Source organism: Aquarana catesbeiana, linkage group LG07 (genome assembly GCF_042186555.1).
Source record: "Aquarana catesbeiana isolate 2022-GZ linkage group LG07, ASM4218655v1, whole genome shotgun sequence".
In the NCBI taxonomy this organism is placed as follows: domain Eukaryota; kingdom Metazoa; phylum Chordata; class Amphibia; order Anura; family Ranidae; genus Aquarana; species Aquarana catesbeiana.
In genome coordinates, this window is record NC_133330.1 from 16,947,747 (window position 1) to 16,967,576 (window position 19,830).

The window sequence follows — 19,830 nt, forward strand, 5'->3', positions numbered from 1 at the left end:
AGCATTTTAATGGCAATCATGTTGTGACCAGGTTTCCCCTATTTCAGACAAGCTCAGTGAAATAGAAAGCAGAGAATCAAAATTTTGTTCAGCACATTCTGCCAATGCCACAAATCACAGGAGCTCCTTCATTCTTGGCTACATTCTTGGAAAACTATGAAAAATACTCCAGGAGACTCTTTACATCTTGGAGAGCTGAATCATATCCCAGCAGCTCCTTTACTTTTTGGAGACGTGAAAACATATCCCAGGAACTCTTACTCCTTAGGGACCTGGAAACATAGTATCCTAGAAACTCCTTCACTCCTTGGAGACCTTGAAAAATTTCCCAGGAGCTCCTTTACTCCTTGGAGACCTTGTTTAATATCCTAGGAGCACCTTAACTTCTGGGAGACCTGGAAACATATCACAGGAGTTTTTTCACTCCTTGGAGACCTAGAAAAATAACCCACTAACTTCTTCACCCCTTTGAGGCTTGGAAAAATAATCACAGAAGCTCCTTAAAGTCCTTGAAGGCCCAGAAACATATCCCAGGAGATCCTTCACTTCTTGGAGACCTGTAAAAAAATCCCAGGAGCTCCTTTACTCCTTGGAGACCTGGTTTAATATCCTAGCAGCGCCTCAACTTCTTGGAGACCTGAAAACATATCACAGAAGTTATTACACTCCTTGGAGACCTAGAAAAATAACCCACTAGCTTCTTCACCCCTTTGAGGCTTGAAAAAGTATCACAGAAGCTCCTTAAAGTCCTCGAAGGCCCAGCAACATATCCCCGGAAATCCTTCACTTCTTGGAGACCTTGGAAAATATCCCAGGAGCTTTTTTACTCCTTGGAGACCTGGTTTAACAGCCTAGGAGCTCCTTACAAACAGAGGCCATGATGGCAGCTTCCTTGGTTGCAAACTATAGGGGTTTACTTCCACTTTAATTATTTTTACCCATGTGACAAAATTCTTGTGAAAAATCTCACCTGAAAATAACTGTCACTTTTTTAAAAATAGAGAAACCTTTTCCTGGTGCGTTAGTGAATTGAGCCTACTGTCATCTTCTTGGGGTGTCTCTAAAAATGTTTATTAATTTTTCCTAAAACAGATGACGCAGATTCTACAATGGGATGGTGGATAGTTACCTTGGAGTAAATAGTGACGTTTATCCAAGCAAGCCGCCGGCTCAGATGATTCAGCTTCTCCGAGAAGACTTGCTGGCTTTTTAACAATTCTTCCATGATGTCTGGCCTCTGGAACAGTAAGAAGGCAGAGAATGACGTACAGGCTGTAACCCATCACTGTTCCCCTCACTAACCTGCAACTGGGAAAGACATGATATTCGATCCAGGGAGACAATATACAGAATGAGAGGGGAACACTGTGTATGAAAAGGTAAGCCCCAGGGATTTTTAAAATATAATAAGAACCAAAAATTACATAATGTAAGAAGAACCAGAAATATACAGTACACTGTAATAAGAATCAGGAATATACAATGTTGTTAGAACCAGAAGTATACGTTGTAATAAAAAGGCAAGAGTATACAATGTAATAGGAATAAAGAGTATACATTGTAAGTAAAATGAAGGTGTATACAATGTAACAAGAACCATTGCATTAGTAATACGATTACTAAATGTCACAAAAATAGGTGTACATTACAATAAAAATCAAAAGTGTACATAGTAATAAATATCAGAAGATTACAATGTATTTAATGGTAAAAGTTGAGAAATTTAGCTAATCTCCAGATTAGGAAAGTTTTGTGCAGCGATTACAAGGGCAAGCTGGTTCTTGACAATGAGAGCCTTCTATCAATACTGTTCCAACAGCTCACATTTCTAATCCTTATCCCTTTAAGTATTACTGCTGATGAGCAACGTTGGTCTGTGTATTGGAAGGTTGTGTGTCTATGGAAAATTGTGGGGAGATACTGAAGGGGGGGGGGGGGGGGGGTTTGATTAACGTGTATGGGGAGACACATGGCTAGGGGGCCATTTCAGGTAGGCTATGTGGGGCCCCTGTGACTTCTACTGATGGCCCTGGGTCCCATTCTTACCCTCTTTGGACAGCGTTTAATTTTCTCCTCGGTGTCCTTCAATGCCAGGGCGTATTCATTCACATCATCTGAGACACCGACCATCTGCAGAGACACAAAAATGCACAATGTGGAGTTGGTTCTCAATACCCCGGTATATTGCTCACTTGTTTTTTTCCTTTTTTTTTTATCTGCAGAGTTCATATCTGGCCACAGAGGATCATTAGACCATTCTACCCAACGTTGACTGGGCAGAATGGTCCATGTGCCTGGTACACTTTTTGCTTCAGCTCAGGGCTGGGAATTTTTTCTGCTCCATTTTCTGATCCTGGGGCTCCAATGGTGCAAACACTGAGAGCCAACATGCAAAGTCCCATCCACAGAGAGATCGGTGCTCACCTTGCCGAGCTGCTGGTGTACGCTGAGGTTGTACATCATGACCACCCCGTCCAGCATCTCCAGGAGAGAGTTCTCTGTGATGGGAATATCAGGCTCCTCCGGAGGTCTTCCCACTAGCAGACCCTCATTGCCATGATGGCCTTCAACTGTAACAAAGCATAGCGGGTCTCTTAAGATTGAACTGTCACTACCGGACTCAGAACCACCAACTGGATTCAAATCAAAACTAGACCGCAACAGGTGCAGAATGTAAAAGGAAAATGTGATTGGGACCTGCAATAATACATTTTTTTTACAAAACATGCTTTGATAAATAAGGCCCAGTGTGCCAAAGTCTTCACTGAATATAAACCTCAATTAAATTCTTCAAGGGTGTGCGGACAATGACCACCAGGCCAATGCCTGGTCCAGACAGGCCCAAAGCGGTGGAGCAACTTTCAGTACCGTTACACTATTTTGCTCACCCTGCCCCCCAACCCAGGTCAGTTTTATATTTGCGTGTCCCAAATCCACCAAGTTCTTGGCTCTGCAGGCCTACACATATGCACTCTCCATTTAATCAACTGAAGACTTGTGACTGAATAAAACCCAACACACGTATCTTGGGGTAACACACCACTTCCATTGAACAAAAAAACAACTTTATTGTTCCAGCACAATCTCGAACACTCCTGGATCCTCCAAATAAGCGGTGAGGGACTTCATGATACGCGTAAGCTTTTTTGGGAGTAACGGATCCCGGAGATGTGAGCACTTGTGGCCTGATGGTATAGGCAGCAGACTTGGGAGCTGTACTACAACAAATGTGGGGGTGGAGAACAACTGGCCTACCGACACAGAAATGCAGCCTTAAAGTTTGACTTTATCTGGCAGCCTTGGTTAGATAACCCTAGACTTGCCCCACCGCAGTTGGTGATGGATAGGTTACTGAGATTTCGAAACACCTAGAGTCAGGGGTTAGGAAGAGAACAAATGTTACTACTTGTGTTTTTTTGTGTGTATATTTAAAAGGTGCTCGGACTAATCAAATCCGAATAATAAAACAGAGTGTTTGCTACTAGTCTATCAGATATAGTACCAAGTGCTAGTTCACAAGTTGTTTGGACAATGTTGATTGTTTTACATGTGTGGTGACCTGCTGATGTTCGATGTATATTCTGTACAGTTATGTCACTTCATACATTGTTTCAATAAAAAAAATTTTGATTAAAAAACAAATGTGGGGGTGATTAAATGGAAACTGTGGTGCACATGTGCAGGCCAGGAAAAAACAAAACAAAAACACAGACAAAGCTGTACAGCCAAGCTCCTCGCTTTACAATCCCCATCAGAGCCTTATCTGTAGCCAAGTGGCCCTTGATTCGGCACAGTCCAGAATACAGGGGGACCTCACTGAAGTTTTTCAATGGCTGACATGTTTCGAAGGCAACCCCTTCTTCAGAGCCCTGGGCTTTGAAAAAGAATGGGGTTGCCTTTGAAACACGTCAGGCTCTGAAGAAGGGGGGGGGGGATGCCTTCGAAACACGTCAGCCAATCGAATACTTCAGTGAGGTCCCCCTGCATTCTGTACTGTCCCGAATCAAGGACCACTGGGCTACAGATGAGTAGCTCGATGAGCGATTTTTATTCGGATGCTTGTCAGTACATTTTATGTTGTTTTAAAATAAATTTGTGTGATAATGCACTAGGCTGGTGCCCCCTCTTTAGTTTGTTTTTGTGTAGAGGCTTCAGAATGTCCCCAGTCCTAGAGGGCAGCAATGTTAGAAGAAATTCCCCAGTGACGTGGTGTTTTCTGCTATACCTATTCCAAGCTGTCATGTTAATGCACAGGAGGCATTTTATTTATACTCCCCATCAGAGTAATCCTCAGTAACTTGTAGTGGTAATATACTAAAATACCCAAGTGCTGCTATGTAGGAAAAACTAGTTTTTGGTTATTATGAGCAGCTGCAACTATTCAATAGTGATCCAACACCAATAATAAATATGTGATAAAAATAATAGTGCGCTATTTATTATAAATTGTGAATCAATTGGAATACCCAAAAACACATAGTGAGATATTGTGAATCGATGGTACCATATATACAAAGGACACCAATAAAACGAAAAATTGTTTAAATTAAAAATTATATAAATATGTTTGAAAAAAATGGGAATATATATATATATACACACACATACACACACACATACATACATACAGACACACTATATTATATAATATAATAAAATATTATATATATACACACACAAGTCCACATTCAATCCAAGATTATTATGCAGATTCTTCTGTGATAACCATAAATTATTTCACTCCGGGATCTGTGCCACACAATAATATTACAACTGTGTGATTTGAAAAAAAAGGGAAGATTAACACCGCCACCTCTGGGTGCAATGTCTGCTCACCTCATTGATAGATCCCCTTTGGTTAAATCACGCTTTAGTGAATTAGGTAAAGGATCAGCCACATTGGAACGGACCATCCGCTCTTAAGTAAATGGATCCTGTACAATCCACTCTGCACGCCTTGGGATCCACTCCTTGGGGTTAGATGCCGGTTTTTAGCAGTCACCCCAGTACCATGTGATAGCCAGAGCCCAATGACACAAGAGACTAGAATTCCAAGAGCTGCTTGTGTAATTGGGCTCTGGTTATCACATACCGGGGGTGACTGCTAGAAATCAGCATCTAACCCCAAGGCGTACAGAGAGGACTATACAGGATCCATTTACTTAACATGTTAGCACATTTTTAACATTCATATAATTTTTAATTTAAACAATTTTTCGTTTATTGGTGTTCTTTGTAGAGGTCGACCGATATGGGTTTTTCTCTGGCCGATGCCGATATTTAGAAATCGCGGTGGCCGATGGCCGATATAAGATGCCGATTTTTTTGGGCCGATATATTAGGCCGATTTTTTTTTTTTTCTTTTTTTTTTCCTTCATCTCATAAAATCTAACAGTTAGACCCCTTTCACACTGGGGCGTTTTTCAGGCGCTTTTGGGCTAAAAATAGAGCCTGTAAAGTGCCTGTAAAACGGCTCCCCTGCAGTCTCAGTGTGAAAGCCCGAGTGCTTTCACACTGAGGTGATGCGCTGGCAGGATGTTTAAAAAAAGTCCTGCAAGCAACATCTTTGGAGCGGTGTATGCCGCTCCTCCACCACTCCTGCCCATTGAAATGAATGCGCACCGCTGCCGAAGCGCCTGCAAAGCATTTCGGCAGCAGCGCTTCAGGGGCGCATTTAACCCCTTCCTCAGCCGCTAGCTGGGTTATAAGCGCCCCGCTAGCAGCCGAATAGTGCCGCTAAAATGACGGTAAAGCGCCGCTAAAACTAACAGCGTTTTACCGTCAACGCCTGCCCGCTCCAGTGTGAAAGCAGCCTTAAGTAATACAGAACATTTTTTACATTTAAACATTTATTAAACAAAACAAACCTCCAATCAGTTCACTTGTATGTATAATTTAGATTTAAAAAAAATAACGATATCTTAAATTTGAAATACACAAAAACAGGTAATCAAAACTTTTGGACGAAAAAAAATGGGCTAACTTTACTGCTTATTTTTTTTTTTTTTCATTTCATTAGGGTATTTTTTTTTTTAAATTGCGTTTGAAAGACCGCTGCGCAAAAACCGTGTGACATAAAATATTGCAACAACCGCTATTTTATTCCCTAGGGTCTCTGCTAAAAAATATATATATATATATATATATATATATATATATATATATATATATATGTATATATATATATATATATAATGTTTGGGGTTCTAAGTGATTTTCTAGCAGAAAATACAGGATTTTTACTTGTAAGCAACAAATGTCAGAAAAGATTTAGTCTTTAAATGGTTAAACTGAGAGCTTCTACACACAGAGTTCAGTCTATTGATAAAATAACCTGAAAAGATACAATGTATCTTCTTATCAGACTTGGCAGGCTGCCCAGAGGAGGAGAGAAGTCTTTCTACAGATAATATCAGGCAACTTGCATTGACTTCTATTATAGAAGTCATTTGCAAGTCCCGCTGAAGTTATAATCGGCTTTTTTTTATCAGCACAATCAGCCGATGCCGATTAAGTAAAAAAAGCCAAATATCAGCGGTCGACCTCTAGTTCTTTGTATATATGGTACCAGCGATTCACAATATCTCACTATGTGTTTTTGGGTATTCCAATCGATTCACAATTTATAATAAATTGTGCACTATTATTATTTTTATCACAACTTGTAGTGGTCACTCCAGTGATACGCAATTAGAAGAGGGTGCAGGCATCCCGAAAGCTCATCCAGCTAGCATTTAGTTGTATAGTTTGACGGACGCCGCACACCACCATCTCAGAGCACGTATATATATATATATATATATATATATATATATATATATATATATATATTGAAAAACTGCCTCTGTCTTGGCTCCTCCTAGGCCACACCGGCTGACACGTTTCGCCCCATTTCAGGGCTTGATTGTAAAAAAGGGGTACTACTGGAGGTACTACCAAATGTCGAACTTTATAGGCCAGGAAACAATGGAGAAGGAAATTATAAATAAATCATCACATTTATTGAGAAAGTACAAAATATACCCATAATTGTTGGAAAGAGTAAAAAACATCATAAATATGCATTTATGCAATTTGTACAGTGAGCCCTTGTGCGTCTACGCGTTTCACCGCTAGGCTTCTTCAGGACACGGCACGCCCAAGGTTCAAAGATGCAGACAAGAGAACGACTCTCACTATCTTGAGTTGGAGTTCATTGTTGTATATACCCACAGCCTGGAATATGCAATGGGTTTTCAAAATTCGAACATTTGGCCTATAAAGTCCGACATTTGGTAGTACCTCCAGTAGTGCCCCCTTTTTTCTCCCCCTATATTACGGACGTGGCAATTGAGTGCCTTCTTCCTCTATTTAGGGCTTGATTGTAGTCAGAGGGCATGGCCTAGGAGAAGCCAAGGCCGAGGCCTTTTTCACATTATATCCCACCCTGAGCTGGTGATGTGCGGCATCCATCACTCTTACAGATCCCCACCAAAGTCCCCCCTTACATGCCTATCAAGGTCCCCTCTTACATCAGAGGTAAAGATAAAGGCTTACAGCGGAGCGCAGTTTGCAGAGCCCTGTTCTATGCCAATATTTCAGTTTTTCCTGAGGCGCCCAGACATATTGAAAACCTTCAACAGCTACATTGCATTTTCTGGGCCTTCCTGAGAACCCTCACCTACAGCCCCACACACTCACTGTCATCTTCTGTACGCTGCTCCAGGCTCAGACTCCGCACTTTCATCTTCTCCAGGGTGCCAAGAGGTCGCCGGGGGTTCATGAGACTGACAGCTGCAGTGCTCAGGAACCGGTTTGCTCTCCCGAGAGTTGGGGAACTCAGCCAACTGGGCCGGGCAAGAGCACCCCCAATGGCCTGGGCAGCAGAGGGTCTCTAAAGAGAAGGAAATTTACTTTGCATTAATATTTAAAGATATGCTGACCGGTGGCTGCAATGCATTATTTACAAGGCCGGGTCTCCTCTTCCTGTACCTGTCCCGTCAAACTGGCCGATTCATCTTCCTCCTCCAGGTCATCCATAGTGACTGCCTGCAGTTCTGATGGATCTATCACTATGTTGGCTTTGGAAGACAGGTCATCTGAGGATAGAACATATGAGAGGATGTTTAAACCTTCAGCACCAATGATGACCATCCTCACTTACACCCAACGCCCCCCCTCACCTTTCAGCGTCTTCCTCAGGTGTGAAAGAAGTCCCCCGAGCCTTTGCAGGTCAAAATAATCCACCTTTCCATTGTAGAAGAGCTGCGGGGGCACATAGGCATCTGTAGGCCAAAAAAATGAGAAGGCCAAGCGTTAGACAAGCCCTTCAGTGTGTGTAACATCATTATATACTATAGGCTAGAAAGCTCTGTTTTACCTTCACTGCTGCGGGCCGAGGGGTTCCGGACATGAAATTCATCCCAACTGGCTCGCAGGGCAGTGATTAGACGGTGGAGGAAGCACACCATATACTCGGGGGGGCAGAGAACTGTGGGATTCTGGAAAGATAAATTCACCCAAATTATATGGGACAGCACAAGGGTTTAGTGGTTGGCATTTCTGCCCTACAGCACTGGGGTCCTCAATTTGAGTCCTGGGGTCAGGACACTATCTGCATGGAGTTTGCATGTTGTTCCTGTGCTTGTGTGGGTTTCCTCCCATACACCAAAGACATGCTGATAAGTTAATGTGTTCCCTTCTATAAAAATGTAACCTAGTATGATATTCTACTGAGCACAGGGTTGCTGATAAGGGGGTAGCACCTGCCTTTCCTGTACAGGGCCCAGGCCCCATAAGTTCAACAAGGGGGACCCAGAGCAGCAGGAGTGGCCCAATTACTGGAACCAATCCCCCCCCTCTGTGGCCCTCCTTATGTTTACAATGCTTTAGTTTGTGAATGAACAGGGAGCCTCTGTACAGAGTGCTTCCTGTTCATTCACTCTGCAGCTGAGGCTACAAAGGATTGAGGAATCCATGTCCTCAATCTCTTTCTTTGTCTCAAAAGTGTGACGTTGGGTGTCTGTTTAGACCCCTGATATCTCCCCAAACCCCACAGGGCTGTTAAAAAAAAAATATATAAAAAAAAAATATATAAAAAAAAATATTAAAAAAAAAAAAAAAAAAAAAAAAAAAAAAAAACTAAAATCGTAAAAAGGAATAAAAAAACCCCACAAAAACTTAAGAGCTAATTTTCACAGGTATTCTGGTTGCATGGATGAGCGGTTTGTTAATGCGTCTAGAGCCGCCTGGTTTGCTGTTCTGTCAGCAAGACTGTATGGGGGCCCCATGATTTCTAACAGCAGCCCTGACTGAGATTGTCCAAGATGGCTGCCTCCTCGTCCGCCTCATTACAGATAAAGTACTTTGAGCCCCTAGGAGGGAAGAAGAAGCCTTACTCTTTCATACATCATTATACAAAGACATTGTAGACAATTGTGCTCCTCCGTCCCCCATGTAGGATGGTCACTCACCCCTCTGTTGCTGGCATTTTCTTGAAGAAATTTGCGGAACTTGTTGAGGAAGATGTAGCGGGATGCTTCTCCCTGCAACAGAGACAGCGTCAATGTGTGATTGGTTATATTATTAACCCCTTGTGTACACAAAGTGCCAAATTGTATGAAAACAGTTCCTTGTTATTCAAATGTAACCACTAACACATAAAAGATCCAAAATGCCGAAAAGTATTATTATCTGCGTTTATGTAAAGAAATTAAAGTGTTACTGTAGTCACTATATCTGGTCTCCCACAGTACACAGAACATGGAAATTCCAATTATTTTAGTAAATATAAACCCGCCAAATACCTTTTCTCATTGGCAGTATATAGCAGTCCTGTGATCCTATCAGTGTCTGGTTAAAGCTTGTATGAGTTTTCTTTCTCCTCTTTCTGTCCTATGAGGCTGCAGGACCGTGTCATAATTAACTCTTCCTTCCCTTTCTTAATTTAACTATTATTTTCTTGCCTTTTTTTACTATTTCTATTTTTCCTAATCATTAATATTCTCTCCCTCCCCCATTTGTATTATTTGTTTTTTTTTTTCTAAGAGTCGCATTACGCCCCCGTTCACACTGGTGAGATCTGTCATGTTCAAAATCGCATGACAAGTCGCACCCCATTGTCGGCAATGTAACCGTTCATGAGTCGCAGTGATTATGAAAAAGGTTTCTGCACTACTCTTTGATGATTTCATTGCGACTTCCAGAAACTTCTATTAAATTAAGTTGCCCATTTCAAAAGCGGCACTGGTACAAACCAGGGCTAAAGCACAAGATTAAAAATAAAACCTTTATTTGCAATTTTGTAAATATTTTTTTATAATGCTTTGTACCAGAATCATAACGTTACTATCATTAGAAACAGGATAAATTATAGAACATACTTTTTATTTACAGTAAATAGAGATTGATATATATATATATATATATATATATATCAATCTATCTATATATCTATAGATAGAGATATATATATATATAGATAGATAGATAGATAGAGATACATATATATATATATATATATATCTATATATCTATAGATATATATCTATAGATATATATCTATAGATATATATCTATAGATATATATCTATAGATATATATATATATATATATATATATATATATATATATATATATATATATATATATATATATATATATATATATATAGAGATATATATATCTATATATATCTATATATATATATATATATATATATATATATATTTATATTTATTTTTTTCCCCCATCTACTCCACCCAACGTGTGATATACAACATGTGTAATAGGGATCACCTCCGGGGGGGGGGGCTTACTTACCCCTCCCTTGTCCTTGTTGTTGAGCAAAAGCCTCAAAATCTGAACCTGCAGCTCCTCCACCACTGAAATAAAAGACAAAAATGTTGAAATGAATCCTAAGGTCATGCTTCCTCCAAATACCCGGGTCATCCCCTGACCAATACAAAATTACTAGAAGTCACATGACCATTACCTTCAATGCGTTTCTTAAGTCGCATACAACCACGCTCATACGCCCTCCTCCGGAGACGCTCCTCCCCGCTCTCCTCCAATGGGTCTTTTATTTCTTTTCCCTGTAGAATATATTTAGAGCCATAAAAAATGTACAAAAACAACTGTGTGACTGTAGTGGGACATTAGAGTGTAAGCTCCTCTGGTACAGAGGCTGATGTGACTGGTTTAGGGTTCTCTGTACAGCACTGCGGTATATGTTAGAGCTATATAAATGTATAATTATAATAGTGTGTGACTGTGAGTGGACATTAAAGTGTAAGCTCCTCTGGTACAGAGACTAATGTGACTGGCTCTGTGGTCTCTGTACAGCACTGCGGTATATGTCAGAGCTATATAAATGTACAATAATAGTGTATGACTGGGGGGGGGGGACACATTAGAGTGTAAGCTCCTCTGGTGTACAGACTAAGGTGACTGGCTCAAATGTTCTCTGTACAGCACTGTGGTATATGTCAGAGCTCTTTAAATGTATAAAAATAAATGAGTGAGGAGACACCAGCGATAATGATCTGTAGTCTCGGGGTCACCTCTTTGTTGAATCGGTTCGGCCACCACGTAGTTGGGATCAGCTCCTGTAGACCGGCCTCCTCCACCCGCAATGGACTCTTAATGAAGAAGAATACTACCGACCGAAGGACATCGAATCTACAATATGCAGAGTTAAGGGTGGAGTTCTTTTATATCTATAGTACGGACCACTATAAAAGGGCTTTATTTAGGGAAGTCACCAGAGTACCCAGTAAAACCAACAGAGATATAAAAAAAAAGAGAAGAATGAGAGAGAGACAGTGATAGCGGCACTTTGCTCCGGATCACACAAGGAAGCTGTACTCACACACCGCATGCTGTGGGACTCTCATGTCTGTATGGAGGACTCATGAATAATGAGTGTGAAGGATACAGAACATTGCTGAGCAGGTACTTCCGAGACTTCTCGTGTCTCAGGATGGCGATTGTCAGACGCAAGTAGTGAATCTGTGAAAAAAAAAAAAAAAAAAGGAAATGGCATTCATCAATGTAACAAAGCACTTACTATATCCAAAATCCAATCATCTCTCCTGCTTTTCATTTTTATAGTGCTACCAAATGTCAAGTCACTCCAATCTCGAAAAAAAAAAAAAAAAAAAAAAAAAAGAATATAATGAAACATTTCCAGATCTCATCTCAGGTCCCAACTTAGAAGATCATGTTTTCTGGATATCCCCACTCCCTCCGCATTGGCATATGCAGGCTCACCTGTGGTGCTGCACTGCAATTGAGGATAGTTTGGGGAAACAGTGATATAAAGGTAGCCATCTATAAAACAAAGGCAGGAGGAATACGTCCCAAGAGCATGCAACCTAATTACTGGAGCGCCCTACAAGTGCCTAATGGGCAGCAGACACTGACCTGCAGCCCCAGATCGGGAACGATCGGAGAGAAGCGATACGCTCGGAGGAGAGACATCATTAGCTGTTTCAGGCACTCGTGGATCTCGTAGTCCTGGTGGAATAGGGAAGGTTAATGAGGATGCGCAGCACTTCCACTAATTCCTCACTAGTGGGAGCTCTAAATCACGTCCAGCACTTCCACTACTCGCTCACTAAAGGGAGCTCTCACTCACCTGCACCTTTCACTAGAGGGAGCTCTCAATCACGTCCAGCACTTCCACTACTCACTCACTAGAGGGAGCTCTCACTCACCTGCATCTTTCACTAGAGGGAGCTCTCAATCACGTCCAGCACTTCCACTACTCACTCACTAGAGGGAGCTCTCAATCACATCCAGCACTTCCACTGGAAGGGAGCTCTCACTTACCTGTGTTTCATCAGATTAGGCAACCCGTCAGATTTTGAAACGGAAGTGACATTCCGCCGCCATCTTGCTATACCCCCACAATCGTCCACAGTAAGGATACAGCGAGAAGGCGGCAAGCAGACATCTTGTTACACCCACCGGAGTCTGCCATTTCACACTTATTTTTACCACTTTACAAAGCTTATATAGTGATATACAGGATTTGAAAATCCGTAGGACTGTTTTGATGTTGAATTGTAAAATCAGTGTTGTTCTGTGAGATCAGCAAACCTGTGAGATCAGCAGGCTTGCCGCTGCTTTTACAATTCAATATCAAAAAACAGTCAGACGGATTTAAAAACACTGAACGTCACTATATAAGCTCAGTTTAGTGGTTAAAATAAGTGTGAAATGCCAGACTCCGGTGGGTGTAAAAAGATGTCCTCTTGCCACCTTCTCACTGTGTCCTTATTGTGGACGACTGCGGGGGTGTAGCAAGATGGCGGCGGCAGAACCTCACTTCCGTTTCAAATTCTGACAGGTCGCCGAATCTGACGAAACACCTGCAGCACTTTCACGCATCTTTCACTAGAGGGAGCTCTCAATCACTTCCACTTCTCCCTCAACAGAGAAAGCTCTCACTCATCTACAGCAAGTCTACTCATGCAATCACTCACCTCCAGCACTTCCACTCCCCCTCCACTAGAGGGAGCTCTCACTCACCGGCAGCACTTCCACTCCTTTATTAGAGGGAGCACTCATTCACCTGTAGCTCACCTACAGTACTTCCATGCCTCTTTCACTAGAGGGAAATATCAATCACTTCCACTTCTTCCTCAATAGAGGGAGCTCTCACTCATCTACAGAAAGTTTACTCATGCAATCACTCACCTCCGGCACTTCCACTCCCCCTTCACTAGAGGGAGCTCTCACTTACCTCCATCAGCAGCCACATGAGATCCAGGAGATGCTCTATTAAGGGGTGCTCTCCTACTGCACCCCCTCCTGCCAATATACCGAGGAGATAGTTCATGAGGACGTCCTCCACCAGGTAGACCTTACACTGTACACCGCCCATACACAAGAGAGACACATACATAAAAGTACCAATTAATATACACACAAAATAGTCCTAACACTTCAGTTTATTGTTCCACGATGAAAAATGTCCTTTGGGATTTTGGAACTATAACAGTGAAGGTCCATTGTCCGGTAAGAATCTCCTGGTTATGCACAGGAAATGGAAAAGCTGTTCTTCATCAATCGGAAGAGGGGGGGGGGGCAGAGCTGCGATCTCCCTCCATGGCATGTTTACTAATCAGCTGCTTTAATGGAACTGCCCAACAGCTCAGAGATCTGACGGAGGTGGGGGATAGTGGAGGGATTAGGGGAATTGCAGGGGCTGTCTGATAATGGAGGTAGGGGATATGGGAGAGTGGAAGCTGTCAGGGTAAAGGGGTGTGGCAGGAGCTATGAAATGATGGTGGTAGAAGATTTCGGAGGGTGGCAGAGGCTGATGTCAGAAGTGGGGGATATCTGAAGTCAGAGGCTGTTTGGGTAAAGTGAGGCTCAGGGGTTGTATGATTATGGAGCTGGTGAATATCGGAGCGTGAAGGCTTTCTGGGTAGACGTTGGGGTGGGCAGGGGTTGTATAATGATGTAGGTGGGAGATATCTGAGGTCTAAAATATTCTGGGTAGAGGTGGGGGATTATTGGAGGTCAGAGGCTGTCTGGGTGGAAGTGGGGGTGGAAGAGGTTCTGCAATGATGGAGGTGAGGGATAATCAGAGGTTGAAGGTCAGAGACCGTCTGGGTGGAGCTTATCGATTGAAGGGATTGTATGAAGATGGAGGTGAGGGATATTGGAGGGCGGAGGCTGTCTAGGTGGGGATGGGGACAGGGGGTCATCAGAGGTCAGAGGCTGCATGGGTGGAGGTTGGGGTATCAGAGGTTGTATGATGATGGAGGTGGGGAGATAACAGATGGTGAGGTTGGCTGAGTTGAGGATATTGGAGGTCAGGGGCTGTCTGGGTGGAGGTTGGGGTAGCAGGGGTTGAGCAATGATGGAGGGGAGGCTGTCTAAATGGGGAATATCAGAGGCTGTCTGGGTCGGGGACACTGGAGGTCAGAGGCTGTCTGGGTGGGGGTTTAGGTGGCAGGGATTGTACGATGATGGAGGTGAGGCTGTCTGGGTGGGGGTTGGGGAGGCAGGGATTGTATGGCAACGGAGTTGGGGTATATCTCGGAGGGAAGAAGTTGTCTGGGTGGAGGTTGGGGTATCAGGGGTTGCGCGATGATGGAGATGAGGCTGTCTGGGTGGAGGTTGGGGAGGCAGGGATTGCATGGCGATGGAGTTGGGGTATATCTTGGAGGGAAGAAGCTGTCTGGGTGGAGGTTGGGGGTAGCAGGTGTTGTGCGATGAATGAGGTGAGGCTGTCTGGGTGGGGGATATCGGAGGTCCGGGTAGCAGGGGTCGTGTGATGATAGAGGATAATGGAGGGTAAAGGCTAATCTGAGGCTGGGTGGGTGGGTTGAAACTAGGGTGGCAGGGATTGTATGATAATGGAGTTGGGGGACATTGGAGGTCCTAGGCTGGGGTAGCAGGGGTTGTGCGATGATGGAGGTGAGGGATAAGGGATGGTGAGGCTGTCTGGGTGGGGGATATCTGAGGTCGGGGGAGCAAGGGTTGAAGGGTGGAGGCTATCGGAGGCTGTCTGGGTGGGTGGAAACTGGGGTGGCAGGGATTGTATGATGATGGAGTTGGGGGACATTGGAGGTCAGAGGCTGTCTGGGTAGAGGCTGGGGTAGCCGGGGTTTTGCGATGGAGGTGAGGGATAAATGATGGTGAGGCTGTCTGGTCGGGGGATATCTGAGGTCGGGGGAGCAAGGGTTGGAGGGTGGAGGCTATCGGAGGCTGTCTGGGTGGGTGGAAACTGGGGTGGCAGGGATTGTATGATGATGGAGGCTGGGGATATCAGAGGGTGGAATTTGTACTCACCATGAGCGGGGCAAAGTGGTTGAATATATGGGCCAGTGTTATCAGGACTGTCGGTTCACCCTGCAGCTGCCATGTGGACGGGTCTCTGTCCACCAGTTTCCCCTCCTGGAAAAAGGACAATTTTAGAATTATTCAGATCTCAGGCGATCCTCTATCGGAGGCTCTCCACACACACAATCCTATACCTGAGTGTCGATCACTGTACTCAGCACGGTCTTCAGGTACCCCAGCAGCCTCTGGGATTTCAGCAGCTCAGCTGTCGGTGGGTCCTGCAGGGGCCGGAATCCCTCCACCGGATATGTGATCGAGATGGTCAAGGAAAGAAGCAAACAATCCACACTTCATGTCAGCCAACACCGGAAGCAGGACATGTTTTCTGGATCCCCACCCCAAAGCCACTTCTCTTTTAGACTGAGCCTCAGATAGGGTATCCAGAAAACATGACCTGCCGAGAACAGAGTAGGGATCCGGGCTATTCATTAACCATCTAAAAAAAACACTGATGGAACCTGAAAATCTGATCTGATTGGATCTTGTAAAGAAAATAATGACAGCCTATAGCGATATAGCCTGCTATATACATTAGACTACAAATGACAACAGGAAGGATATCTCAAAGGACGAGAACCGAAATTAAACGCCACGGACTCCTTGAAAGAGAGGCTTATGGCCGGGAAGTATGCCATACCGGATCCTCGGGAAATGTCACTGAAAGCGACGCCCAGACTAACGCCATTTCTGCAGAGAAAATAGAGAGCGGTGAGAGGAGATGGAGACACAGAATGGAGAGCGCGCTAATCAAATCACCAGCCAATCACATACAGGCAGAAGGAGATGGTCCCTTCATCCAAGTCTATCAGACAGCTGACAATGTCCCCCGCCGCCCAGGACTGCACCGGAAACAAAAAGAACAACATGGATGTTGTCAAGGAGGTGGAAATTGACATAAGCAAAAAATTAGAGTGCAAGCTTCCCAGACTAACTCAGTGTTTTCTGTACAGCACTGCGGTATATGTCAGAGCTATATAAAATAATAATAATGGGCGATTGTGGGTTGACAGAGTGTAAGCTCCTCTGGTACAGAGGCTGATCTGACTGGCTCATTGATTTCTGTACAGCACTGCAGTATATGTCAGAGCTATATAAATGTATAATAATAATAATAGTGTGTGACTGTAGGGCGGAGTGTAAGCTCCTCTGGTGCATACAGTAATGTGAATGATACAACATTTTTGTACAGCACTGTGGTATATGTCAGTGATGCTGTATAGAAAATACACACTTTGCTTGCCTGCTACTCACCTTGCCGTAGTTTGTGGTGGTCACATTCCATTTTCTGACCCGGTTTCCATCGTACGCATAAGAGTCTGGAGTGTCTCCGACACCCTCCTGCAATAATAGAGAAGTGTGTTCAGCAACTGTCAACGCACACTGCTGTCCCCTACTGTCCCCGCACACACTGCTGTCCCCTACTGTCCCCGCACACACTGCTGTCCCCTACTGTCCCCGCACACACTGCTGTCCCCTACTGTCCCCGCACACACTGCTGTCCCCTACTGTCCCCGCACACACTGCTGTCCCCTACTGTCCCCGCACACACTGCTGTCCCCTACTGTCCCCGCACACACTGCTGTCCCCGCACACACTGCTGTCCCCGCACACACTGCTATCCCCTGCTGTCCCCGCACACACTGCTGTCCCCGCACACACTGCTGTCCCCTGCTGTCCCCCGCACACACTGCTGTCCCCCGCACACACTGCTGTCCCCGCACACACTGCTGTCCCCTGCTGTCCCCCGCACACCCTGCTGTCCCCTGCTGTCCCCCACACACACACTGCTGTCCCCTGCTGTCCCCGCACACACTGCTGTCCCCCCACACCCTGCTGTCCCCTGCTGTCCCCGCACACCCTGCTGTCCCCTGCTGTCCCCGCACACACTGCTGTCCCCTGCTGTCCCCGCACACACTGCTGTCCCCGCACACACTGCTGTCCCCTGCTGTCCCCCGCACACCCTGCTGTCCCCTGCTGTCCCCCCACACACTGCTGTCCCCTGCTGTCCCCCGCACACCCTGCTGTCCCCTGCTGTCCCCCGCACACACTGCTGTCCCCTGCTGTCCCCGCACACACTGCTGTCCCCGCACACACTGCTGTCCCCTGCTGTCCCCCGCACACACTGCTGTCCCCCGCACACACTGCTGTCCCCGCACACACTGCTGTGCCCGCACACACTGCTGTCCCCTGCTGTCCCCCGCACACCCTGCTGTCCCCTGCTGTCCCCCACACACACACTGCTGTCCCCTGCTGTCCCCGCACACACTGCTGTCCCCCCACACACTGCTGTCCCCTGCTGTCCCCGCACACCCTGCTGTCCCCTGCTGTCCCCGGACACCCTGCTGTCCCCTGCTGTCCCCGCACACACTGCTGTCCCCGCACACACTGCTGTCCCCTGCTGTCCCCGCACACACTGCTGTCCCCGCACACACTGCTGTCCCCTGCTGTCCCCCGCACACCCTGCTGTCCCCTGCTGTCCCCCCACACACTGCTGTCCCCTGCTGTCCCCCGCACACCCTGCTGTCCCCCGCACACACTGCTGTCCCCTGCTGTCCCCGCACACACTGCTGTCCCCGCACACCCTGCTGTCCCCTGCTGTCCCCGCACACCCTGCTGTCCCCGCACACACTGCTGTCCCCGCACACACTGCTGTCCCCTGCTGTCCCCGCACACCCTGCTGTCCCCGCACACACTGCTGTCCCCGCACACACTGCTGTCCCCTGCTGTCCCCGCACACACTGCTGTCCCCGCACACCCTGCTGTCCCCGCACACCCTGCTGTCCCCGCACACACTGTTGTCCCCTGCTGTCCCCGCACACACTGCTGTCCCCTGCTGTCCCCGCACACCCTGCTGTCCCCGCACACACTGCTGTCCCCTGCTGTCCCCCACACACTCTGCTGTCCCCTGCTGTCCCCCACACACTCTGCTGTCCCCTGCTGTCCCCGCACACTCTGCTGTCCCCTGCTGTCCCCGCACACCCTGCTGTCCCCGCACACCCTGCTGTTCCCGCACACCCTGCTGTCCCCTGCTGTCCCCGCACACCCTGCTGTTCCCGCACACACTGCTGTCCCCTGCTGTCCCCGCACACCCTGCTGTCCCCGCAGTGGTTCAAATAAATGTGGATTAGACAGAAGTCAAATAAATCGGGTTGTGAACCGGTTTTGGGTTCAGATTAGAACTGGGGCTGGGCTGTAAACCGTTTTTCTTTTTCCCCATGCATGCTTGGCGATTGGCTGCTCCGGCACCCAGGGGTGACATGGTGGGGGGGGGGGGGGGGTCCTCAGACTTGTGTAAGCTCCAAGTCTTGATTTGCAGCCTGCACAAAACCCTTTTTTTTTTTCTCTTTTTCCCCGCAGGCATATCGATGGTGCAAAGGGCAATTAACAATTTCAGAAGATGCTCAGAATTTGCAGCCTGCATTTGATTCTCACTGTAGATTTGCTTTAACCGTCTCCTATAATGTTGTACTAGTCTCTTAAATACACACTAGATTACCAAAAGTATTGGGACGCCTCCCTTTGCACATACATGAACTTTAATGGCATCCCAGTCTTAGTCCGTAGGGTTCAATATTGAGTTGGCCCACCCTTTGCAGCTATAACAGCTTCAACTCTTCTGGGAATTCTGTCCACAAGGTTTAGGAGTGTGTCTATGGGAATGTTTGACCATTCTTCCAGAAGAGAATTTGTGAGGTCAGGCACTGATGTTGAACGAGAAGGCCTGGCTCACAGTCTCCACTCTAATTCATCCCAAAGGTGTTCTATCGGGTTGAGGTCAGGACTCTGTGCAGGCCAGTCAAGTTCCTCCACCCCAAACTCGCTCATCCTTGTCTTTATGGACCTTGCTTTGTGCACTGGTGAGCAGTCATGTTGGAACAGGAAGGGGCCGTCCCCAAACTGTTCCCACAAAGTTTGGAGCATGAAATCGACTAAAACAGGGGTCTCAAACTGGCAGCCCTCCAGCTGTTGCAAAACTACAAGTCCCATGAGGCA

At 45.8% G+C, this 19,830-nt stretch overlaps 1 protein-coding gene across 1 annotated transcript in view; it reads right to left on the reverse strand.

Annotated features, from left to right (window-relative positions):
• The window catches only part of RNF123 (ring finger protein 123), a gene marked incomplete in the record, with an annotated part of 52,225 nt that overhangs the window by 19,199 nt on the left and 13,196 nt on the right, over window positions 1-19,830 (reverse strand). Inside the window, 19 exon segments of the mRNA XM_073591690.1 lie at window positions 1,130-1,237; window positions 2,047-2,130; window positions 2,425-2,570; window positions 7,681-7,873; window positions 7,972-8,078; window positions 8,163-8,264; window positions 8,360-8,480; window positions 9,453-9,524; window positions 10,801-10,862; window positions 10,973-11,072; window positions 11,541-11,658; window positions 11,915-11,988; window positions 12,403-12,495; window positions 13,727-13,852; window positions 15,787-15,891; window positions 15,972-16,080; window positions 16,393-16,524; window positions 16,609-16,676; window positions 17,089-17,175. Of these exon segments, the coding sequence (XP_073447791.1) occupies window positions 1,130-1,237; window positions 2,047-2,130; window positions 2,425-2,570; window positions 7,681-7,873; window positions 7,972-8,078; window positions 8,163-8,264; window positions 8,360-8,480; window positions 9,453-9,524; window positions 10,801-10,862; window positions 10,973-11,072; window positions 11,541-11,658; window positions 11,915-11,988; window positions 12,403-12,495; window positions 13,727-13,852; window positions 15,787-15,891; window positions 15,972-16,080; window positions 16,393-16,524; window positions 16,609-16,676; window positions 17,089-17,175 (2,007 nt within the window).